Raw genomic sequence first — 27,121 nt, 5'->3', positions numbered from 1 at the left:
TTATGTTGTTTGGTTTTTCCACTTTTAAGAGTTTCTGCAGGTTAGAAATAGTCAAGAAAATTTCTATTTCATTTTAATATTATTTCATTTATTATTTTATTTATTTCATTAATTCACTTATTAATGAATTAAATAATAGAACTTATTTCATTTTCTAAGTTTTTTTACATAAACACTGAGAAGTTTTATTTTTATGGAAAAGAGCAAAAGAACCTAAAATGATCAAACAGGCAAAATTCACTTTTGAGAGAAGAAACTGAAGGTCCCGGGCTTATTTAAGCTAGGCAAAAGATGTTTACATTTGAGCTAGAAGCATTTTATACAGACTTGCCTCCACTGACTTCATATGATCTGTCATCTAAAAACCTTGCAGAAAACGCAATAGAATGTTTCTTCAAGGTATGATTGCTTAATTCAAATTTTATCATGTTCAGCATATCTCAGCTATCAGGTAACTTAAATGAAATATACTTTAAAATGATTGTTTCTGTTTTGTCTAAAAGGCAAAAATAAAACAAATAAAACAAAAAGTCAAGTTTACTTGATCTTTGAGTGACTAAATCAGAATCTGTTAATATCTAAGTTTTAACATGAAGAAGTAAACTGACTAACCCCACCCCAAGTTGCAGCTGGCCAAGATACACTTATTCTCAAAACTGAGTAATTTCCTTAGCTTCAACATTAGCTTTACAATTCTCAAAAGGATTGGATGTCAATTATATCCCAATAAAGCTAGGGGGAAAAGAGTTCCCAGAAGGCAATTACTCACTTTAAAGATAAATGTGTAATTTTACAAAGAGAAATGGACTTCTAAGTTGTCAAAGATTGTAATTATCTTATGATGATCAGTTTTTGAAAAGCACATATTCTGAAATTTTTGTTCATGTTGATATTCTTTAACATATAGTTCTTTATTATCTTGTTGCTATGCTAAGAATTTCATAAACACTGGAAGGAATAAGAATTATCATTTCATAAGATTTGGCTAGGGGTAATTTTTGTGTTGTCTTCAAAGTGACTTTTTAAAACACAAGACATTTTCCTCAGATCTACTTATAATTATTGTGGATATCAGTAACCTAAGTCTATGAAACTTCCAAGTCGTCATTTATAATAATATAAAAATAACTGAAGACTAATATAATTCCTTAGGCCTTATAAAAATTAAGTTTTTTAGATAATTATTTTATTATTTTAAAATTGCCATTACTTCTGGTTTGGCCAGAAGGAATTACATCCAAAACAAACAAAAACTCTGGAAAAACATTTTTTTTTTCATTTCATTGCTCTCACCTTGAAATTTTGAAGCCAACCAAGAATCATTTTTCTTTCTGAATTGCATTAGTCTTTTTAGTTTCTCTGTTAGTTTATGAAGCACTAAAGAAAACACAAAACAATAAACATTAGGCAAGGAAATAGCATAAACTGGGAATCGTTATCATTTGCTAAATGAAATGACCTCCACAGTCTCCATTCCACCCTCTCCCCACTCAGCATTCCCACGGTATGGTTCATGCACAGAATTTTCATTGCATTTTGAAATATGAGGTCAGCTCAACCGAGGCAATAAGCATCCGAAAGAAATAGCATATATTGCATTGGAAAGAATGCACACACATAAGAAAGAGGAATAAACAAAACAAGGAAGAAAAAAACAAAAAAGAAACACTGCAGAAACTAATAATAAGTACACAAAGTACACAAGTGTATTTATTACATTTTGCAAGCACTTTGTTCTACATTTCAAAAACGCCACCATCAAGCTGTTGGCACATTTATGTACAAAACAGATTCATTGTAATGCCTGCTACAAAGCACTCTTTGTGAAAATACAAACTCTAATACCAGAAAAAAAAAAAGCCAAAAACATCAACATCATTACATAAGTTTAAAAGACAGTTTTAAAAATCATCACAAACTATTAAGACACAGAACCGAAACACTACAATATAGAATTTAAAGAAGCCCATTAATACTTTTGCTGAATATCTGTAATACTGCATGTATCAGAAAAATGTTGAACCAGTAAGATAATCTAAGTGTAAAAAAAAGAAGCAAAACCCCAAATTAATTAAATAATACTACAGAATGCATAATCATGCCACAGATAACCTAGTAATACCCCCCTACCTACTACAAGAACTTGTAAAATTACGGATGATGCATGACTAGTCGTTGTACAAAGATTGTTTCACTCAATAAATTTTATTAGAAATGCACTTACACTGAGAAAGGATTTCACAATGGTCAAATCAGTGCACAATACTACCTAGTTTTTACACTGACAGAAAAGTCTCGTCAGGCTATATCATTTTAAAAGACACTTTACAGCATTCTTGTAGCATTAGAAATAACCGAAAGAAGAGTTAAGGTTAAAACAAACACCAAATTTGGTCCAATAATACTGATTGCTTTTTTTAAATTCTTTTGATATAGGTATGTCTTATAAATGAATACGAATGAACATTTGGTTAAAATGACTTACTGGAAATAAAAACACAAATATATCACTACACTTCAAAAGGATACATTGTATAGTGGCCTCTGACCACACTTTAAAAAACACTACAGGTAAACCGGCATAGATTGGAAGGCTGCAAGCAAAGCTATTATATTAATGGAAACCTTTTCAAATATATCATACACAATTTGAGGGATAGTTTACAGAGGTGCAATCCATTAAAATTTTTTAAAGTAGGTAAAACAACTTCAGAGGGGTTAGTGTGCTTATTTTTGATACACCACCTTCATAAAGGTAATTAATGTCCCACATTAACATATTAAAAGTTCCAATCCAGCCACTGCTTAAATCACAAAGAGATCATTTGCCAATAGTCCACAGTAGTTATTTCCGTTAAAATTGTCTCTATACTAAACTTTAAAAGGTAAGCCTGGTGTCACAATCTTAAAAAGGTAAGTAGCCATGCATAAGCATCATTGTTTCTACATGCTCACAACAGAAACATGAGTAATCAGAGAGTAATGCCTTTTAAGTACATCAAGAAAAAATACAACGTTAACAAAGATAAGAAGCACTTTTTTTTTTAAAACCTACTCTTACAAATTTAGAAATTGCACCTTAGATTGATGAAAACATTAACCAGGGCCTATAGCAATGTGGCCACTGATCTTCAGACAAAATTTTCATGTTTCGGGTCATCATGATATCATCTCTGTCTATTGTTTATAATGTACAATGGTCCCTTTGAAGGTTACCTGTAGTTAAACTAGTTACCGAAATCAAAACTAAAAAGTATAAAAAGCTATTTTTCTTTTCAAAACATAAGAAATAATGCAAAAGGTATAATGTATAACACATGGAAGTGGTTAAAAATCAAAGAAATCTCTGCATTTGACAATGTTAGTCTCTTTGATCTTACAGAATTATTAGATGAGTTTGAGAAATTTAAAAAAGAAAAAAAAAGGCTGGATAGGAGCTTGTAGGAGAGCTCTGATTACACCAATTTAACAAATTAGGAAATTAAGTGCTAAACAACAAAGAATTGTATTCAGGTGATTCATAAGTCACCCTCCATATCATTGATGAGAAGCACTTTCATTTTCTTTTTCAAAAGGTTGGATGGTTGGATGGCCCTTAGATAATCACCAATGCATTTGAACGGTAGAAAGGACGGGAAGGTGTTGTTTATGTGTATGCATTGAGCCGCTCTTTGGAGCGAGTAGAGTGGATATCATGAAGCTCCTGCTCCTCCTTCGACTTGATGTCCTCATACTTCTGCATCCGGCAGGCATCTTTCACATAAGCCCAGTTGGCAGACAGAACCATAAGGTAGTGGACCTAATCAAAGACAAAGATAATTTATACTGGAAGTCTGTTCTGTGTCTTCATTACACCTTGCTATCAGGAAAGAAATATTCAAATTATATACTTATATAGAATATGTTCATTAACAAAATGGAATGAAGATTTCTGTTGTAACACAAAGAATATAAATACAATATATTCCTTCCTCAATCCTCCAACTATGACACAGTCTTCTCAGCTCCCTTTTTTCAGTATCTTTCTTCTCTTTCAACTCCGAAGTACCCAAGAGTCTTAATTCAATATTTTTAATCTTTATGTGATGTTTCCTGTCCTTTTGTCCTCATTTACTCAAACCCAGACTATATCTTTTATGTTTATGTATTTATGTTTTCTAATCCACTATGGGAAACAGTCTCACATACAGTGGAGTCCAGTGAACTTGAATTAATGAGATGATATATTGCCCACAGTGCAACAGAAAGAGGGCTCATGGAAACCCCAAAATAAACCTGTGGATTTAATTAACAAGTTAATTTTCCATACAATGAATTTTGCACAATGAATTTTATGTTGCCAACTACAAAAAAGCAAGCACTGTGTCATATAAATCATGAATATTTATATATGTTCATAATAGCTAGAATAGTGCCCTGTTCAAAAAGGAAGCTCCTGATTTTTCCTGAGTAATAAACTTACTCGAGTGACGAAGCTCCGGATTTTACCTGAATAGATTGACCAATGAGATCACTTATTTGTTTTTCTTTCTTTCCCTCCCTTGTAGTCTATGAGACAGAAAAAGTAGTTTTCAAAATGGTGAATTTTGATGGACGAATAGGAAAAAGAAACTAAGTTGTCAGGTATATACTTTCTCTGAGTTTTAAAGGGTAGGCATTATTTTTATCCATAATTTAGTAAAATAGAACACTAAAATTTTTAATGGAAGTATAGTTGATATTCTATATTATATAAGTGACAGGTGTACAGTATAGTGATTCACAATTGTTAAAGTTTTTATTCCATTTATAGTTATTATAAAATATTGGCTATATTCCCTGCGTTGTACAATATATCCTTGTAGCTTATTTTATACATAATAGTTTGTACCTCTTAATCCCCTACCCCTATGTTTCCCCTCCTCCCTTCCCTCTCCCCACTGGTAACTGCTGGTTTGTTTTCTATATCTGTGAGTCTGTTTCTTTTTTGCTATACTCACTAGTTTGTTGTACTTTTTAGATTCCACATATAAGTGATATCATTCAGTGGTTGTCTTTCTTTGACTGACTTATTTCACTTAGCATAATGCCCTTCAGGTCCATCCATGGACCTTGCTGCAAATGGCAAGATTTCCTTCTTTTTCATGGCTGAGTAGTATTCCATTGTATATATATGTACCACATCTTCTTTAACCACTCATCTGTTGATGGACGCTTAGGTTTCTTCCATGTCTTGGCAATTGTAAATAATGCTTCTATGAACACTGGGGTGTATGTATCTTTTTGAACTAATGTTTTTTTTTTTTTTGGATATATACCCACGAGTAGAGTTGCAGGGTCATATGGTAGTTCTATTTTTGAAGAACGTTAAAGTTTTGATTAGTCAAAACAGGAGGTAGGCTGGTTCTAGAAAAGTAGGGATGGACATAAAGAATGCAAGGTCAATTCTAAATGGTGACTAGTGTAGTATGTTAAGGCAGTCAGACAGCAGAAAGAAATTAACAAAACAATTTTGACACAATGATACAGGAAAGAGATGTATACCAATGAGAAAATGAATAAGAATTAACTCATCATTTTTGCGTATTGAACTGGCTATACCACGGGTGAGTTTACTGGGTACCATCTAGAGTTCTATGCTACTTATATTCTAAGACACAAGGACTGAGGACCTGGGCTGCAAAAGCTATGACTGAGGTGCAGAGTACTTGTTCATTGTTGCCATTTGGCGTTTCCTTGAACAAAGTGGAATTCACGGCGAGTTACAAAGAAGGGACAGTGTCTGGCACATTGTAGGTCCTCAAAACTCAGTAAAAGCCTGACTTTCAGGACTTGTTCTTAATATTTCTGAAGAAAGTTAGATACAGAAGACACGACATGAGACTACCAAGGTTTATGTGGAGAAAAATAAATTAATCCTTTTTTCCTAAGTGACTCAGCGTGGCTTTTGTATGTTCTGATTTAAGGAGGAAAAAAGGATAATATAAGTCAAGGAATTGATTAAATTACTTGACTATCCCACTGATACATACTTATATACTAAAGGAATGACTTTTTTATGTTAATAGTAGAGTCTCATATCTAAAATGCTACTTATTTTGGTGAGTGTTACCAATATTACGGAGTGTCTGAGTTCTTCAACTGACTACCAAGTATTAGCTCTATTATAACGATAATCTTTCTTTAGGTTAAGCCTTGTTTTTCACTTATTTATTTGCCCATTCTCCTCCACCTTTTTAAAAAAAATTTATTTATTTTGTATTTATTTTTGGCTGTGTTAGGTCTTCGTTTCTGCGTGAGGGCTTTCTCCAGTTGCGGCGAGCGGGGGCCACTCTTCATCGCGGTACGCGGGCCTCTCCCTATCCTGGCCTCTCCCGTTGCGGAGCACAGGCTCCAGACGCGCAGGCTCAGTAGTTGTGGCTCACGGGCCCAGCCGCTCCGCAGCACGTGGGATCCTCCCGGACCGGGGCACGAACCCATGTCCCCTGCATCGGCAGGCGGATTCTTAACCACTGCGCCACCAGGGAAGCCGTTTTTTTTTAAAACTTATATTAAAATACATATGATTTGTATAGACTTCAGACATCAGAGGTAAATTATCGTCTCTACAGGCAAAGTGCAAAACCAAGCCTCAGAGCTTGAGGTCTTACCATAGCGATGACTGCAGCCCCAGCTCCAGCAAGGGCCACGATGAACAAGTGGAAGGTCATGTTCAGCTGCAAAAGAAACCACAGAGACACAGAATGAACACCAGGGTTACAACAGAAGAGAGGTAAGGATGCCTCTGCTGCCTTACGAATAAGAACTCTGTCCACCTCTCACAGAAGTGCACCCATGACAAATCACTTAACCAAAAACATTATTACAATATCTTTTCTCCTGCAAGTTACTTAAATCTTTGCAACTGCACCATTTTAATATAATTTCATTTTAAAGATGAAATCATGATTAATAATGATGGTTTCCAGTAACAGTATAAACACAGAAGGCTACGTTAGATCCTTTAAAATATAATTTCATGATTTTTCAACTTTCATTAAAATGACAGTTTCTAGAAAAAAAATGATAATTTTTATCGAAATATGCAGAGTATCTCATATTTATTCTCTAGTCCCCCTGTACAACATCACTGTATGTGACCTTGCCTCTGAAAGAAAAAGGGGGAAATCCAATGTCGATTTAATTATATATGCCTCAAACAACGAAATGAAGCTCAAATTCTGACAAAATTAAAGGCTGTAAAAACACTCACCTCGGTGGATTCACACATCCTCAGGAAATTCTCAGAGACAGTGCAAATTTTCTTTTCCTCTCCAATTGTCACAATCCCTGCAACATGGAGAAAATTACAGTTTAACATTATAAATGTCTTCAAGATCCCAGAGACAAAAAAAGAAACTTGAGCTGATAAAACCTAAGCAAATTTCATTTTATGTTATATTGTAACAAAAATTGTTCCTCAGCTTTCATTGCTTGACAATGATTATGAAAAAACTCAATGAAAGATCAAGACTATTTAGGCCTCAAGCAATTAAAAACATTTTCAATCTGAATTCAATGGAATCTAGCCACCAGAATCTTCATACTCAATTGTAGCCACTTCACTGGTCTGGTCCATTAATGCCACGGTGTAGGCATCAGAATTATTTTGATAGCTGTGCCACAGACGACAATGAAGTCAGGATCTAACAGTGTTCTGTTGGCCCAAAGCCTCTGTTAGTCTACAAACGTGTATTGCCCAAAGGAGCCGTTTTTCTCTGCTAATTCTGAAAACAGTGCTATCAGTAAGGAGAAGTAAAAGGCTGCAATTTCACCCCTATTTACCCTTGCTCCAGTTGGTTTATGGACCGACTGCATCAGAATCTCCTGGGGAACTGTCACAAATCTGTACCTCGGGACTCCACCACAGGACTGTTCAATCAGAATCTGTGACTGTCTGCCAGGAGTCCTGCATTTTTAACAAGCACATAGGTGATACACTGCCACAGTCCTCATGTTAGAGAAGTGATCAAGTGCATCCTAAAATGGGTCTTTGATTTTGTTTTGAGAACTACTGAAGTGTTAAACACATATATACATGAGCAAAAAAATTCACAAGTTCCGGGCAAACTAATACCTAAGCGTTTAGCACTTGCTGCATAATAATATATGCACATATGATTGAGTTTTAATATGTACGTATATACGCACCTTCTTAGCTCTGAGGCGCACCAGCAACTGTCCATCTCTGTGGAGCTGCTATCGTCCTGCTTTGCCAAGAGTTTGGGCTATTATTTCAGTTAAAACAAATCTACTTGCAGTACATCGAATGCAGAGATCCTTCTCTGTGACCTTTTTGCCAAGACAGCTCTAACAGGGGGTAAAAAAGAACCTCCAGAAGATGGGACTAATGAACCATCATTAATGAGAAACCTTTCCAGGAAAGGCCATCTTTCTCCATGTTGATCTATTACAGATTTCATTCATTCACGTGGAATACCTTGGCTGTGCATACATTTCCTCACCCATTTCTTTTTCCTTTTTTTTTTTTTTTTTGCGGTACGCGGGCCTCTCACCGCCGTGGCCTCTCCCGTTGCGGAGCACGGGCTCCGGACGCACAGGCTCAGCGGCCACGGCTCAAGGGCCCAGCCGCCCCGCGGCACGTGGGATCCTCCCGGACCGGGGCTCGAACCCGCGTCCCCCGCATTGGCAGGCGGACTCTCAACCGCTGCGCCACCAGGGAGGCCCTCCCTCATTTCTTTATTCACATTCACAGCAAAACCTCCAGGAAGTGCTGCCTTCGCTCAGTCTGCAATTTCTTTCTTTCCATTTCCACTTAAACCCTTTCTAGTCAAATTCACCCCAATCCTCCATGGAAATGTTTCTCATCGAGGCCACCCAAACCCTCCACACTGTTAAAGCGGGAGACGAATTCTCAGCTCTCCTTCTACTTGCCGGCCAGCAGAACTGGAGGCAGTTGATGACTTCTGCGTCCTCCATGGTCTCTTCGTTTGGGCTCCAAAATCTACAGTCTCTTGTTTTTGCCTTTCTGCTCTCATCGGCTTCTCCCTCTCAACACCTCTGTCTGGTTCCTCCTCTCCGCTAGGACCCCTTTCATTGGTGTTTCCCAGCGTTCAGGCCTCAGTCATCTGTCTCCTCCGCTGATCTCATCCTGTCTCAGAGCTTTCGACTTGAAACATCATCAAGACTCCTAAATCCATACAGCCAGGCCCATACCTCTCTCCTGAAATTGAGGCCCATGTATCCAATTTGCTACTTGGCAACTGTGTTGAGATTTCTAACAAGCGTCTAAACACCAACACTGTCGAAACTGAACTTCTGATCTTCTCGCTCACCTGCCCCCCACCTCCTGAGCACAAGCTCTTCTGGTTGGCTTTCCCGTCTCATTGCAGCGCGAATCCATCCTCCCGGTTGCCCAATCACAAAATGAATTCTTTCTTGAACCTTCTTTTTCTCTCAACCCCACATACAATCCATCAGGACATTCTGCCGCCTCTGTCTGTACCCACCATAATCCACATTTTGGGGAGTGAACGTTCTTCTCTATTCTTGATGCCCCTCGTTTATAACATGATTCTATATGAACATTCAGGATTCCTGTTAAGGACCTATTGTCTGGAGGGTAAATAAATGCTATCCAGGCAGTAGATTCTGTGTTAAGAGCAAACAGAAAGCCTTTAAGGCTGATGTAAAAGGTTGCATATGACATCTGAAAAGTGCCTTCCCTTCCATGTCACAAAGAAAAGCTAAACTTGCATAAATCCTGGTAACGATGTTGTAAACGGCGCTAAGGTTCAAAGAGCAGCTTTATTTGTAGCCAGGCTTTCCACTGACTGGAGTTATGCCCCATACAGTATCTGAGACGTACTGGACTAAAAAAAAAATATTGCCTGTTTATCTCAAGCTCAAGCTTAACTGGGAGTCCTGCAATCTACCTGGCAACCCTCTCTGTGACACTGGTCACATCGTTTCCGGTCTTAATTTTTCACATCTGCAGAATTCAAGGAAGACATTGTAGTATGTGGGCTGGGGGTTACTGAAGTCAGGGCCGTGCTTTTTCAAGCAGCTGTTTTCTAGTGACCTGCGTCCAGCAGCTGGTGCCGACGTTTCCTTTTCCTGTGTTTACGCGGGACATGATTCCAAAGTTAGAACACCTCCCCAGTGGAAGAGCTGTGTCCACAGTCCCTCCGTCATCTTCTTGCCAAGAACCTTATGTGCAGAGCAGACCGTCCTGCTTTTCACTCGGGCCAGACAATGGGCGCTGGGGACTCCTTCTGACAAGAGGGCGGGCAGGCCACACTTTTGGAACACACGGCTAGCTGGTAACCGGCTCGTTCTATCCGTACCCTACAATCTGTCTACGGCATAACCTTAGAGCCCCAGGCTCGCACATACCATCTACTGAAATGTTTCCCGCTTGCCTGAAGTATGAGGAAACCCCCGTTAGAGAAAAACATTTAGAATGTTCTTTAGATTTTAATAGCTGTGTTGTGAAAATAAGTCCCTGTGAGCCTGCGAATTTGCATATCTTTTACAAATTCTGTAGCCCCCATGTTTTTACAAATGATGGGATAGAATTCCAAATAGGTTAGGTGAGATTAGACTCTACACATTCATAGTTCAGTACTTGTTTTGACAGGAGAGGCAGTTCACTTCTAGCTAAGAACAGACTGAAGCTAGTTGGCGGTGAATCCTGGCTCTGTCACAGTCATACAGCTGTATCGCCTCGGGCAGGTAATTTAATCTCCTGGTTCCTCAATTTTGTCATTTATCAAGAGGATAACAGTGTCTGCCATATTTAATTATTGTAAGAATTAAAACATGTCAACATATACAAACCATTCAGAATGGGGTGTACACATTGTAAGCCCCTATATACATAAGAAAGTATTATTATTATGTGAGGTTTTAGCCCTAAATAAAAATAACCAAAGAGGACTACTGATTTATTTAACATTTTTTGATTTTGTTATTATGAAATGCTAAGGTGGTTTTTTTTTGCCCTATTTCAGAAGACAATGAAGTACATACTTCTTAGATGATCTTCATAGCCGACTTCACAAATTGTACGGTTTATCATGAGAGAATGAAAATACTATGCAAACATCACATTGAGTAGGAAAAGTTCACAGGAATCAGGACAGGAAAATCAAAATTATAACTTGCCAACACCAGGAAACACAACCTGACAGCCTGTTCACATGTGCACGTTTGCGGGTTCATGTTGTGAGATCAACTTCCAATCACTTTGAAATTCCTACTTATTTCAGTTTTAAAAGAATGACTTAAACGTGAAGACTCTGATACATCTCTCTCTTTGGTAGAAGAAGCAATGATGGTTCCAAAGTGCTTTACACTGTTTTAGAGGCAGTTATTTGGGAGAAATCATATGAGGTGCTGTTTTACAGCCGGAGATTCACCTACCAAACTGACGCAGGTCCAGGCAGAGATTCGCTCCCTCCACTAAGGTGGTGTTTCGGCAGATGGTCCACAGGTTGAAGTACATGTAGACTGGCAGCGAGGTGAAAGCCGTGACTCCCAGCCAGGCCAGCATGAAAAGGTAGGTCAGCATAATGAACTGCCACAGAGAAGAGGTCGAGACAGAAAACACATAATCTACCGGAAGAGAAGACTGTTGTGCTTAACTTACATAGCTCGCTACCAGAGGTTTGAATTATTACAACCCAGGTGGACACTGCAACCTGGGAAGATGAGAGAGGTGAATATCATGGGTCACGTGAAGAAACCTGCCAGAAAACCGAGCTTCTGATGTGCAAAGGAAGAGATCATCCAGCTGCATGTTAATGCCTGTTTCATTCAGGTATTTATCTTGAAAATCTCACCGCACAGTTTTTAAACTTTAGAAAACATCAACTGGTAAATTTACAGGGGCTTCTGCAGAGTGAGTTAAAACCTTGTCAGTAACTTTACATTACAACTAAATGGGCACGATTTTATATCATAAATATTTAAGCTACTTGTGTTTACATTTAACATTCTAAATGTGATGATTCACAAGTCATTTTAGTATATAATATTAGTGTATATCTCTACTCCTCCTTTTTAATGACCTCTGTAAACTTTAAATCTAAGGCTTCTTTCATGCATATTAATTTTACCTTTGACTGACTGATTGATTGATTGACGAAGCATTGATATGCCACTCACTTCCAGTGTCCCCAGCCTAAATGTCACATTTATTTAGCAATAACAGGGGCCTTAGAGCACATTGATTAAAGGCACAGACTTCTGAGCTGGAATGAGTCTAGGCTGCTCTTTATGTCTCTGTGTCTGCGTCTGCAAGAGAATACCTGCTAAACTGATCTACAATTACAATCACAATTGTAATCTACAATTACAATCACTGCATGATTGTAGACAGGCTGGAATGAGACGATATGGGAAAAAGCATTCAGCATCGAATCTGGCACATAAGAAGCCAAAGTATTAGCTAGTTTTTTTTTTTAGCTAGTTTTTATTCTAGATAGTATTACTGTGATTACTACTACTACCATCAAATATATATATTTGCCTGAATGATAGGACTCTACGGAATAAGGAAATTAGGTTTCATTTCACATTTGGAGAAAATAAAAAGAATGAGAACTTCTTCAGTCTGGGAAAGCTATTCAAAGAGGGCTCCCACTCAAGGAGAAAGACTCTAGGAAGTTTGGAAACCACCCCAAAACTGAAGAAATCTTGTTTCCTCCTTGGAGGAAAAAGCCCTGTTTATTAACATTTTCATTATTCACAACTGTAGCTCTCCAGGCTAATTTACAGTCTCAGGAACAAGGAGCATGATATGGCCGCCCCAGACCCAGTTCTCTGGAGGGAACTAGTAACTCGGAACCCACGGGAGAGTAATAAGTGTGCTTTTGGCCTTGTCCTCTCTATCTTGTTTTTCTTTCTGTCCCAGGGGACTTTTCAAAAGCTTCTTTTGAAGGTGCTATTCGCTGCAGGATGGGACTTAGAATTCAATAGGTTTAGACTCAAAGTGGCGTAGAGCCCTCTGAAACATGTTGCTGCTGCTACTTGACAAGGCAATGAAAGGAATGACTCTTAAACCACAGTTCTGACTCATATTTGCCATAATGTTATGGCACGGTAGTAAAGCTAAACGTTATAGAGTAAACCTTTGCTGTGAGAAAATGTTTTTCATGACGATTAGTGCATAACTTTCGCTCCAAGACACAAGAGACTTTGCTTTTGAATTGGAGTACCAAGCAGTTACATTTCAGGGAGCAGCAGTTCATAGTCACTCAAGTATCCAAATTAAAGATGCTAAAAATATAAGTCTATCTTCCTATTTTATGTTTCGCTTAGACTCTGATAATTACTAAGATTGACGAATTATTTAAATTGATCAAGTGTGATTCTAGGTAAACATTCTCTGTATGTAATAAAATATCTCATGATTATCATAAATTATTTCTAGCTTTGCACTAGAAATGTGACAGATATGCATTCTGCTGTCTGAGCATTAAATAAATAAATAAGCTACTTTTAAAAAATGAGGTATAATTGATACATAATATATTAGTTTCAGGTGTATGACATAATGATTTGATATTTGTATATATTGTGAAATGATCACCACAATAAGTCTAGTTAACATCTGTCACCATACATAGTTACGAATTTTTGTGTGAGTGTGATGAGAATTTTTAAGATCTCTTTTAGCAACTTTCAAATATATAATACTGCATTATTCACTATAAGCACCACGCTGTACGTGACATCCCCAGGACTTACTTATTTCGTCACTGGAAGTTTGCACCTTTTGACCCCCTTCACCCATTTTGACCCCCACCTCTGGCCACCAGCAGGCTGTTCTCTGTATCTTAAATAAGCTACTCTTATTAGAACAATCTCTGAGCATTTGAAAAATTCTTCTGATTTTGAAAACCTTATTTTTTGCCTTTATTAACATCTATTCAGATGAAACACTTTCTGAAATTTAACTCTGCAATATCTGTTTGGGGAGTTTAGTGAGGACAAACAAATAGAAACTGGAAGAAATAAAATAACCCTGGACTTGACATCAGAGGACTGGATCACTCACATCTCACTTAAGGCTCAGAGTCACTTCCTCATTCACAAACTGGAAATTAGCAGACCTCTCTCACAGGGCTCAGATATGAAATCACTTAACAGTAAACATGGTCCACGGTAAATCTTACTTAGGAAGAAATCCCAAGAGAGGAAGTTGTTTGATTCAGCAAAAAATTATTTTTCATATCTAAAGGTGAGGTATGGACAGACTAACCTATTTACGTTGAATTTGGTGTTTACTGCCTTGAACGGCAAGGAATTTTACTTTCTAAATTCAACAGCTGTGGCCCTGTTTATAAGAAAGGAGGGAGGGATGGGTCTTGTGGAAGTCTGACATATAAAGTAGACTCAGCGGCTTTTCTTATTTCAGCCATTGTTTAATATATCACTCACATATTAAGATGCTAACCATTTCCTCCTAATTCACAAAGATAAAAAAATCTCAGTAAAATTTCCTTGGTTTGGTTTAGATTAGTTAACTTGTTGATCTTCGATGGTAAAAAACAACGCCATTAAATGATAGGGACTGGGTGCCAGATTCATAATTAGTATCCAGCAATCTCATTATCACATCATTATTTGAGTACCGTTTCATCAGAACATGCAAATGACTTTCACAATAGTATCTTCTTGTTATCCTATTCCTTGTTTTGTTTTTGTTTTTACTCAAAATACATTTGTTGATGGTTAGTATTAAATTCAACAGAATTGCTGTGAATTACTCCTTAGTGGCTTAAAATTTTAAAAGAAACATGTAATTATTGCTTTGCTCTCAACCTGGATATTCTAATCATTGTTAGAAATTTAGAAAGGGAGGGTGAGATATAGAACTGCGGGAGACAAGGTTTTCATAACCTTTGAAAGAAGGCTAAAATAGATGATTAATCCTTGATTATGGAGCTATTGCGATTACAGTGTATTTAACTGGAGAATGACTTATACAAGGTAATTCATTTTCCATCTGAGCTCCTATGAACTTAGGCTTGACGTCTAAGAAAATCAGGCTTCGTTGAGCTACAGACTTTCTGGGCAGCTTCAGCAGATGTGCACCAATCCGGGTAAAAATAACAGTTTAGAAGGTAGCAGCCCTGACGAAAAAAAGCCAGCTGACTCTGACTCCCAAGTCTCTGAGCCTGTGAACTATGTAAACACTGAAAAAATAAGCCACATACCGAATGGAATGTTATGATATAATGAACAAATTCAGGCATGAGGCAGACCCAAACTTTAGTGAAATGAACAAAACGGGATCTATGCAAACATATACCAAACGTATACTGTTGGGTTCCACTCAGGTTACTGTCTATAAGGTCCCTTTCTCATTAATGTTTCGAGACACAGGATATAAAAGTATTTAGCTAACTCTTAACTCGGAGCCCCCTCATTTCTCAACAATATGTTTTCAATGACATTTCCTCATTGTGAATGGATTTAAAGAGTATCAATTCAATCATGTCCCCACTTGAGGAGCAAAAGGAAACAGTGCAAAAAAAAAAAGGGAAACAGCTTTAGATTTCATCAAAGGCAGAGATAGCTCCAGGCTTAGAGACACTGTCATCAAGCAGTCTCACTGGACGGACGTGCACTGAGGGAGCACAGCCTCTGACAGTGCTTTCCAGCTGTGGCCACACGTTAGGACCATCTGGCACATCTGAGAAAGAGACGCTCAGGCCTTGCCCTTGCCAACTATATCTGTATTTACAACATGTCTACAGGAGGTTCTAGTGGGGGTCCCGTGTGAGGAACCACTGCTCTATTGGAATCAATAAAGCTCTCATGAGTACATCTGACGTGAAAACGTCTCTGCTATTTATCTTCAGGCTCTTCAGGGTACCACACCGGAAGGAGAAAAAAAAAAGTACAGTTGGGATGATTTGCCAATGTCAACAAAACAGCCCAATGCACGGATGAGTGAGGGACTGGTCGTGAACCAAATTTCAAAATCGAGACTTCCCAAATTCAGCACTATGGAGATTTTCAGCCAGCAAATCCTTTCTTATGGGGAATGCCCTATGCATTGCAGTATGTTTAACAGCATCCCTGGCCTCTACCCAAGAGATGCCAGTTGTGTAACCAAAGTTTCCCAATGTCCCCTGGGGGTGGGGTAGGGAAATTGTCCCTGGGTGAGAACCACAGTTCTAATACGAGAAAATGCCAAGTTAAAAAAGAGCAGATGGACACCTGAGTGTACTATATCATGGAGAATGCAAAATGGAACAGCATATTAACAGAACTGAACTCAGCAGGCTCTGAAAAGTATACAGGGTAAAGTCTGCTGCAGAAAAGAATTCTTACATTATTATGTAAATTACGTGAAAATATGCAAACGTCATCATTGCCAACATCATGGCCCAAAACTATCCTAGCGCAAGTAGTGATCAGAAGCTTTCTTTAAAAAATCATTTGCTTAGGGCTTCCCTGGTGGCGCAGTGGTTGGGAGTCTGCCTGCCGATGCAGGAGACGCGGGTTCGTGCCCTGGTCCGGGGGGATCCCACGTGCCGCGGAGCGGCTGGGCCTGTGGGCCATGGCCGCTGAGCCTGCGCGTCCGCAGCCTGTGCTATGCAACGGGAGTGGCCACAACAGTTAGAGGCCCTCGTACCACAAAAAAAAAAAAAAAAAAAAAAAAAATCATTTGCTTAGTTGTAGCCACTTTCTCCATAACTGCCAAGACTTGGAAGCAACTAAGATGTCCGTCAGTAGGTGAATGGAGAAATAAACTGTGCTACATCCAGACAATAGAATATTATTCAGCATTAAGGAAATGAGCTATCAAGCCATGGAAAGACATGGAGGAACCTTAAATGCATATGACTAAGTGAAAGAAACCAGTCTGAAAAGACTACATAATGTATGAGTCCCACTATATGACATTCTGAAAAAGGCAAAACTATGGAGCCAGTAAATGGATCACCGGTTGCCAGGGGTTGCAGGAGAGGGAAGGATGAAGAGGTGGAACGCAGAGGATTTTGAGGGCAGTAAAACTATTCTGTCTGACACTATAAAGATGGATACATGCCGTACATTTGCCTAAAGCCACAGAAGTTACAACATCAAGAGTGAAGTCTAAGGTAAACTATGGACTTTGGGTGATTATCATGCATCAGAGTAGGATCATTAATTGTAGCAAATGTTGTGCTCAGTTGTGTTGAGCATCCTTTCATGTGTTTGTTGGCAATCTCCGATAAAACGTTATTATTTTTTTTCCTCTGGTTCCATGGAGCCCTAAATCCTGGATGCAGGGTTGCAGGCTGTGCACTGGGCAGGGCACTTCCAGGCAGTGGATCCAGTCCCCTTTCTGCAGGGGCTGGTCCCCTTCACGGAGGCCACGTTGGGACAGCCCGCACCTGACTCAAAGGCCTTGCCCGCTCCCTGCCTTGCTGCTTTTGCAAGACGCACAAGAGTGCAGCTCTGCTTCTCCCTCAGTTCTGCTCATTCCTGGGTGCGGAGGGGTGCTAAAGGCGTGGGTGGGGTGTTCTGGGGGGCTGACTCCCTGCTGCCTGGCCTCTGGAGAGACCCACGCAGCTGCTGCCACCCTTCTGGGCTGTTGGGCGGGATTGGTGACACAATTGTTGCTATTATAGAAAAAAATGTGGCTCATTTTTGCTTTAAAAATTCCTATTTGAGATAGCTTTGAAGTGTCAATGGCAAGCGGATAGTTAGTAACAGCACAGAGATAGGTGTTTTCTTCCATGACTTTTTGCTTCTGCATACAATCTTATGCAGAAATTTCACAATCTCAGTGAAACAACCTAATCAACTGCCGTCTTCCTGGCGAAAGGTCACTCCCCAATGGTAAAAGAGACCCCTTTTCTCTATGATTTCACTAGTGTTTTAGAATTATGGACTCTTCGAGCTAGAATGAGCTTTTAGAGGTGATCTAATGTCTTTATGATGTAAGAGAGGAAACTGTGATCAGGAGAATCTAGGTGACTTGCTAAGACATACAAGTGGTTTTGTAATGATACTGTCCTAATTATAAGAAAAAGCCCATCATTAACTGAATTCACCATAGTCCATTGGCAGAGTATAAATGAATCTAAAATCAAACATGCCTTCTTAATAGAGAAATCCCTTAGGTATCACTAAAATTAGCCCACTGAATAGTCATCTTTTACTTATTAAATTAATTCAAGCTCTTTTTTTTTTTGCGGTACGCGGGCCTCTCACTGCTGTGGCCTCTCCCGTTGCGGAGCACAGGCTCCGGACGCGCAGGCGCAGCGGCCATGGCTCACGGGCCCAGCCGCTCCGCGGCACGTGGGATCTTCCCGGACCGGGGCACGAACACGTGTCCCCCGCATCGGCAGGCGGACTCTCAACCACTGCGCCACCAGGGAAGCCCTAATTCAAGATCTTTAAACTTCTTTTGGGTCTGGAATTTGATATTACTGATCCTAAACACTTAGCTAATACAATAAACGTTGTTCCCCAAAAGAGTCTTACAAGAAGTTATCGCAGCTACAACTACAAATACCCACAACACAGGCTATAACTATTTTATAAGATTATTATCCTTATTGACACTGAGCGAATATTAGAACTTGTTACAAGCTGGTGGAAAAAATGCTTGGTGGTTAATAGGTATTTTTGAACTTTTCTGTAAGACTGAAATAAATTGCACCATTCCTTATTAGAGGCATCTTACTTAATAGGAAATATATGCTGTAATTACGTAGATATTCCCATATAATATTGGGGAATAATAAAAATACATTGGTCAAGGATGGAAGCTCCAAAGTTCATTTTATGAAAATTATTCTGCATAAAAATGTGAATGTATTTTTAACATATTACTCTTAATTTTCATCAGTCTTGTGCTTTAATAGATATACATGCATTTTCTGCATTGCATTAGCTCTAGACCATACGTTTAACTCGTTACCGTTAAATATCATATCAATAACGATTTAAAATCTAAATTAGTATAATAGAGTAATTCTTAGCTTATGTCAATATTAAACAGAAATTGCATAATATAGTTGCCACCCAAATTTACAGTAAAATACATGAAACGTGTATTTAAGGAAGAGAGACATGCACTGTTATAAGTTGCAGATGGATCTTTCTGTTATCTTAAATATTGTATGGGAAGCCCAAAGCCATTTGGGAGACACAGGTCATAAATCAATGAACAGTTGGCTGCCTCTAGAAGCAAGATGAGTTGTGTTGCACACGATTTGAGAATCTGAACCTGAATTTTCCCATGGAATCGTTATTTTGAAAATACTATTAAGATTTAAAATAGCCACCAGAGCAGAGAATCTTACCGTGTTTAAAAAAAAAACCCTCCAGTTCTTGGCAGATGAACACAAACACCTGTGTGCTCCTGAGAGAAACCCACATTAACTCCTGAGCAAAGACAGGTAACGTACCCACGCACTCACGCATCTGCCACACGTGGTGATTTTGAAATCCCCATAGAGATCCTTGATGGCCCCAGTCGTGAAGAAACCTTCCACCATCAGCAGAATGCCGTACACAAAGAAGGCAGCTGCAACGCCATAGATCACATACTTGAAGATGTCAATCCTGGGAAGAAAAGACGAAGCGGTTTAGTTCAATAACTCTTCATGGCTGATCTGCAGCAACTGACGCCCACGTGCTCAGGGTTCCTTTGGAAGGAAAGCTATGGAGTTTTATGTTCATAATGGAGGTTGGATTTTAAAACATTTTTGCTTTATATGCCTAATGTGGGTACGCTTTGCTCTGCCACTTCTAGCATCTGCTGACAAGGGTTTTTCACGCTTGTAAGTTTCTTCCTCTTCCCCTGCACCATCCCCCATTCCCTTAAGAAGAAAAGTTCAAAAGGTGCATGAACGAAACTGTAAAACATCCCTGAAAGACACATTGATTTTTTTTTGTAGTGACATGCTTTCACTTCTTTCTTATTTTCGTTTGTATATCTTCTACAGGAATTTTCTTTGTGGTTTTTACCATGGGGCTTACATGAAACTAGTTAACCATCTCTTTTAAACTGATAAATTCAATCATATACGCATACTTGAAACTTCTGCTTCTCTCCCCCACACACTTTGTTATTGATGTCACGAATCACATCATGTTATATTATGAACCCATTAACATATTTTATAGATTTTTCTGATACTTTTGTCTTTTAACTTCTATGCGAGAACTTAAAGTGATTTACGCGCCACTATTACAGTATTAACAGTATTCTGTATTTGTGTATATATTTACCTTTACAAGTGAGCGTTGTACTTTCACAGATTTTTGTGTTGCTATTTAAAATCCTTTCATTTCAACTTGAAGGACTCCCTTTGGCATTTCTTGTAAGGCAGGTCTAGTGGTAATAGATTCCCTTCGCTTATGTTTATCTGGGAAATTCATTTCACCTTCATATTTGAAGGATAGTTTTGGCAGATATAGTATTTATTCTTGGTTGGTAATTTCTTTCTTTCAGCAATTTGAATATATCATCCTACTCCCTTCGCCCCGCAAGGTTTCTGCCAAAAAACCCGTTGAGAGTTTTATGGAGTTTCTCTTGTAGGGGACAAGTTCTCTTGCTGCTTTCAAAATTCTTTCACATTTGACAATTTGATTATCATATGCCTTGGTGTGGATTTGTTTCAATTTATATGAGTTAGAGTCTACAGAGGTTCTTAAATCTAGATGTTCATTTCCTTACCCAGATTTGGGACGTTTTCTGTTGTTATTACTTTAAATAAGTTTTTTGCCCTTTCTCTCTTCTTCTGTGAGACTCCCATAATGCATACATTAAGTCCGTTTGGCTTGTTTCACTCGTTTCCATTCTTTTTTCTTTTAGTTCCCATGACTGGATAATTTCAAATGACCTGTCTTTGAACTTGCTGATTTTTTCTTCTGCTTTATCAACTTGATTTTGAACCCATTTAGTGAATTTTTCATTTCATTTATTCAATCTCCCAATTTTTCCTTTTGCGGTACGCGGGCCTCTCACTGTTGTGGCCTCTCCCGTTGCGGAGCACAGGCTCCGGACACGCAGGCTCAGCGGCCACGGCTCACGGGCCCAGCCGCTCCGTGGCATGTGAGATCCTCCCGGACCGGGGCACGAACCCGCGTCCCCTGCATCGGCAGGCGGACTCTCAACCACTGCACCACCACGGAAGCCCCAATCTCCCAATTTTAAAAAATATTTTGTATCTTTTTGTTGATATTCTCATTTTGTTCATGCATTGTTTTCTTGAGTTCATAGGGCATCGTTATGATAATTTTTAAAATTCTTTGTCGGGTAATTCATACAGTTCTATTTCCTTACAATCGGGTTCTGGAGATTAATTTTGTTCCTTTGCTCTGGTCGTGTTTCCCTGTTTCTTCATGTGTCTTATAACTTAGTGTTGGGGTCCCTCCCGCATTTGCAACAGCAGCTACCTCTGCCGGTGCTTAAGGAACTGGCTTTGTACAGAAGAAGACCCTCACTAATCGACCTGCCTAGACATCATGCAGGCCTCTAAAAACTTTGGGGGGCAATGGGATTTCTAAAGGCCTGTGAGTGCAATTTTCTCAACTAGAGGGGCTTCCTGGTATCTTTTTCAGGATCTCATAATCTTGCTTCTTTTGTGCTTGCAACTCTACAAGTTCTGGTTCTACGGCAGCAAGCTGCCCTCATCTCTCTTGTTCCCAGTGGCCAACCAGCATCCGAAGTATGCCAGGTTCCCATCAGGGCCCTGAGTCAGACACCTGCTCTGTCCGCGCTCTGAGTGAGGCAAAACAGAAACCAGTTCATTGGGGAGCCCTCAGAAAAGCCAGCATGTTGGAGGAATGCTCCCCTCTTCTCTCTCCCCCCAAAGGATAAGTCACGATCCAGGGCATTCTCACCTGGCCCTGGCTTGGGGTTAGGGACTGATGCAGGTAAAGTGAAATTGGCCGTCTAACCCAATTCAACGTGAGTGTTCTTGGCTTTGTGTTTGTCTGGGGTACTGCAACTTCTTAATAAAAGGAATAAAAGTATTTCGGTCTGTATATCACTGATAAATTGGTGTTTTTCTGTGGGAACAAGCATTGGGACGTCCTACCACCGCCTTGCTGACATTACTCCTTCCAAATTCATGTTTAATTCAATTAAAGTTCATGTGTACATCATCTGGTTATTTACACTAGAAGTATAACTGCAAATTATTGATGACAATTACATAGCAATCACAAACCCTTTGCTTTTATCTTTCTTAAATTTAGCTCAAACACTCTGTAAGAATACCTGGTAGTTAAGTACTGGCTTTAGTAAAACGGTGTAGCTGTTGATTACTTTCCTATGGTCTCTCTAAGCGATTACCACAAACTTGGTGGCTTGACACACATTTATTTCCTTACCGTTCTGGAGGTCAGAAGTTTGAAATCACTTTCACTGGGCTGAAATCGAGGGGTAGGCACTTCTTCCAGAGACTTTAGGGCAGAGCGTCCTTATACTTTTCAGCTTCTAGAGCTGCAGCTGCATCCCCTGCCCAGTGAAGCCAGTAAATAGCGCCTTGTTTCTGTAGTTACAATGCCTTCTTCTCTGGACAAATATTTCTCCACTGCCTTCTTATAAGGATTACTTGTGTTTGGATTTAGGGCTCAGCTGGATAATCCAGGAGGATCACCGCACTTCAAGATCCTTAATCGCAACTTCAAAATCTCTTGCATATAAAGTAAATCTCAGATTCCAGGGACTAGGTTCTGGATATCTTTGGGGGTCATTATTTCAGCCGGCCACAAGCTATACTTTCTTGAAGCTGAATGTTAATTTCTTGACATTCAAAAACTCTTATATAAAGTTTTTCTTCCAACAGTCTGAGGATGGACATTTTCTAATGTTACATTCCAAAATGGATTTCAAAATTAAATCATCATAATATTGAAATTATAATATACTTGTCATTACCTTATTGGCTTGAATCCTTCTGTTTTATCACAAAAAATACTCTTTCTTGTAAACATGCAGCATATGAATTTAACAAAGAATTTCAAATATGATATTGGGAAAATTAAACTCTTATTCTCTGTAAAGATGAGTTTCCTGTCAATGATACGTCAACAAAATGCAGTAATACAAACCCTCTGGTAATGAAGTCACTGATTATGTGTCCACTGTAGGATCAAATAGAGAACCATAAGAAGTCTTACCTTCACTGTCCTACTTTTGCTTTGCAAAGTAAGAATCCACATTATCTTACTTCTAAAGGAAAAAATGAAAGCACTTAACCTCCTTTCTAAATGCAAACTTTCAAATTTGACAATGTTTCTATAAACCACTGTTTTACTGATTTTAAAAGCAATCTATATTCATTGTAGAAAAAAAAATGAAAATAAAACCAGAAAAACAGACTATTCACTGTTTATTCTCCCAATTTGTTAATATGAATTACAATTAACTACATGATACTATTACACAGTTTTATCAAGATATTTTTAAAAGATTATGGCACAGTCTATTATTTGAAGGTTTGACATGTTTTACCACTTCTCTGCTTTTGCTCAGTGGTAGGAAGAAAAATGCTGCTCCCAAAGATGTCTGCGTGTAATCTCCAAAACCTAGGAATATGCTACCTTGTTGAATGGGACTTGGCAAATGTGATTAAATTAATGATTTGGATATTCAGAGCTTATCCTGTGTTATATAATCACAGGGTCCTAATAATCAGTGAAAGAGGGGTGTAGGAAAGTCAGGGTCAGATTCAGAGAGAAGTCTGAAGACGGTCCACTGCTGGCTTTGAAGAAGGAAGGGGGCATGAGGCAAGGAATGCAGGTGGCTCCGGAAGCTGCAACAAGTCCAAATACGGATTTCTCCCCTAGAGCCTCCAGATGGAGTGCAGTCCTGCCAACACCTTGATCTGACCCCATTTCAATAAGCCCGGTAAGACCCATTTCAGACCTCTGACCTCCAGAACTGTAAAAAATTAATAAATGTGTTTTTCTAATGCACTAAGTTTGTTGTAATTTGTTACAGCAGTAATAGGAAGCTATGCATCACTATTACAAACATCATTTAAGATAAATCTTTGGGCAGTGTAGGTTGTTTCCCTGGCATAAATTCCTAGAAATTTGTAAGGCATGTATTGTGAAAATGGTGTCCAGAAAGTTTGTGCCAAAATAAAGGTGCACTGATTATAAGCAGAGGGCTTATTCTGTTTCCCAATACTGAGTATTACCATTCAATTTTTCTAATAAATTAATAGTTAAAAAGCAATGGTATTATCATTTTAATTAATCTTCTTGGTTTAGTAGTGTGGATGAACATATGTTTACAAGCTATTAATCATCTGTATTCTTTAAGAAATATGATTTTATATTTGCCAATTTTTTTACTCGAATATGTATCTTTTTGTTGAATTTATTCTGTTTATTAAAAATAGGAAGTCTTGTTATATAAGTGGTAAATATATTGCTCAGTTTTTGCACACCTTTTAATTTTTTATAATACTTTAATGAGTAAAATTTAATTTATATTATGTCAAATCTCTATATTTTTCCCTTGTGATTTCTTATATTGCTTATATACTTCTTGCCCCATAATAAGTAAAATCTTAAATCTGTATTTTCTTCTAGCTTTCACAAATTAGTTTACTCTTAAATTTTCACTTTAAATCCACCTGAAAAAATTTTGGTAAAAACTAGAGTAGGAACATACTTTTATATGTACTTATAAGTACATATAAGTACTTTACAAGTACTTATATATATATGTCTGTGCCAATTCTATGTAGTATTAATTACTGTAGCCCCTCAACTCTCGCTATTTCATTAACCTGATGCATCCTAGAAATCAGCTCAAGTACTAACTACCACTACCTGATTCACATCTGCTGAGTCTAACGTGGATGGCACTTTGCTGACATATCTTTCCTATGTCAGTACGAGAGGAAAAATAATTTGTCTCGTTTTACTCTGTATCCCTAAAGATTAGCACAGCGATTGGCACATAGTATAACCCTGTATTTTTGCTGAGTAAATGAATTCATTAAAAAACAAACCAGACAAAAGATTGACCTGAAAAAAATCTGAATATTTGAAAACAAGAACATTGTAGAAATGTTCTGTATTCTGAGACAAAAACTCTTTCCCTATGAATTGAAAGAACAAAGCAAATTTCCTTTTCCTTGATAGCCCTATCAAATATTCTTAGAATGAAATCATCGTGTTCTTATTTGTAAATATTTTTTCTGGAGTTGCCGTATTCCTAGGTTTTAGAAAAGAGAGCAGAAATTAGATCTTTGAATTCGAATCCAGTCTGACACTACAGGTGCTTACCTACTCTAGTGCTAGAGTAAGTCGGTAAGGGTGTTATGGTAAGTAGGGTGTGTCCAGGGACAAACAGGCTTTAGGATGCATGACACTGGGCATTGAAATTGTGATACAGCTTCAGGGAAGACACCGTCATCGAGATCATCACCATTATCATCCCATCACATTAACCAACAGTCCTACAGCGCTTACGATGGGCCAGCCCTGCTCTCATTGTTTTAAAATGGCAACTCATTTAACCTTGTAACAATTTTAAGAAGTAGGCAGTGTTAATAAGTCCCTTTTACTGATGAGGGACTAAGGCAGACAGGTTCCTTAACTTGCCCACGGTAAGGTGGGTAGAAAGGGCCAGAGACCACGGGAAACAGACCAGGGCGTGTGGCCTCAGAACCAGTGCTCTTACGCACCACACTACGTTGTCTATCTAAATCCTTCATGGTTATGTATTTGGGTTTGTTGCTGTTGTTTCATATTAGTGGGTTTTAAAAAAAACATTCATTTGAGGACTACTAGCCTGGCTGAAATATTGCCTGAGGAGACGCTTACTGTTCATTGTATCAGTAGTTAGAAATTCAGTATGTTTTTTTAATCTACATTCTAGCTAGAACTGAGATTACTTTGGACTCTCCAAGACTAATCAATAATCTCATGTCAATTTGTCTCATCTTCAAATGTTTTATAAGTAAGAAGACTTCAGCAATCTGGTTTGATTGTCAACAGCCAGGTCAGAAGAGATAGTTTGCACACTGCTGTGATCTTTCAACCTGTGGAACTGGCGTTGCCTTGCCATGAATTCCTGCTTTCCTTTCCCTTCTCATTTCCATCCACTCCAATTTTGATAACGGTTTTCCATTTCATTAACTTCCAGGGTATAAACATGAACTACAAGTAGCCTTAGAGATTTCCACACGCATGAAGATAGTTGAGAGCAAAGCCAATGTGTCTACGATATTTTAACTGAGCTTACTGCCTGCTTTTGTTTCAGGCAAACAGGGAATAGTTTTTATGTGTGCATTAACTATCAAAGAATTCACTCTCTAGTGAACTCAGTTTTTGATGCACTGACCTCGGATCACAGTCATAAAACTTTGAAAATAAAATAAATTTACACTGAAAATCAATCCTCCCCAGATCCTGGATTCTCACTATATTTTGTGGAAACCAGAATCCAATCCCTGTCTAATAACTTATAGTTTTTTTTGGTGTGTGAATAAGGCTGTCCCTTGCTCTGTCCTCAGGAGAGTTATTCAAGAAGCCAAGTCACTTAGAAAAATTCATGGTTTGGATTGTTTGATATCTAATGTTCTGAACGGTTTCCGTATTTCATCGTTCCACAGGAATCTGCTTTGCGGAAGTCAAATACCTATCCTAAATCTTGGTCACTCATCAAGCGAAATCTAGGGACACAATAACGTCACCCTGGCAAGGGGCTCGCAGAGGAGAAACTGAACCACAAATCAGAACGCAGATGTCCTCGTCACATTGCACGCAGCAGCAGGGCATTGAGCCGTGCGCAGTTAGGGGGCCCATGGCTACACCAAGCTAACACGGGTGTAGTTGAGTGTAGGAATATCCCCTAATGCGGGCAGCGGGTTAAGTTACACACTCACTGTCCCAACAATTTGGAGCCAACAATGACCACGGACTTGAGAGACTACACTAACAGATCAGGGGGTAAAAAGCTCTGGGAAACCAAGGAGATGAGGAGGGACAGAGTGATACTTAAAAACATACCAGCAGGTCACAAAATAGTTGCGAAATTCACTCTTTTCTCTCTCTTTGGAGATCCCTATATTTCAAATGGAAGATGACAAAATGCTTTAGAGTGTGTGACGGCAGCTGAAGATGCTACACTTCAGTTCACCTGCTGTGGGGC

At 38.7% G+C, this 27,121-nt stretch overlaps 1 protein-coding gene across 6 annotated transcripts in view; it reads right to left on the bottom strand.

Moving 5' to 3' along the window:
* Positions 1-1,683: 1,683 nt before the first annotated feature.
* Positions 1,684-27,121, bottom strand: part of GPM6A (glycoprotein M6A) — a 252,254-nt gene continuing 226,816 nt past the window's right edge. For all 6 annotated transcript variants that reach the window (XM_059049313.2, XM_067022569.1, XM_067022571.1 and 3 more), the window contains 5 exons: positions 19,401-19,557; positions 11,404-11,557; positions 7,232-7,308; positions 6,630-6,695; positions 1,684-3,799 (listed from right to left, as the gene is read on the bottom strand). In XM_059049313.2, coding sequence (XP_058905296.1) covers positions 3,647-3,799; positions 6,630-6,695; positions 7,232-7,308; positions 11,404-11,557; positions 19,401-19,557 — 607 coding nt within the window. In that variant the 3' untranslated portion in view covers positions 1,684-3,646. The remainder of the gene's footprint in view (positions 3,800-6,629; positions 6,696-7,231; positions 7,309-11,403; positions 11,558-19,400; positions 19,558-27,121) is intronic.

Source organism: Kogia breviceps, chromosome 20 (assembly GCF_026419965.1).
Source record: "Kogia breviceps isolate mKogBre1 chromosome 20, mKogBre1 haplotype 1, whole genome shotgun sequence".
In the NCBI taxonomy this organism is placed as follows: Eukaryota; Metazoa; Chordata; class Mammalia; order Artiodactyla; family Physeteridae; genus Kogia; species Kogia breviceps.
Note: the sequence above shows the minus strand (reverse complement) of the source record. Positions and strands in the feature narration are given on the sequence as shown.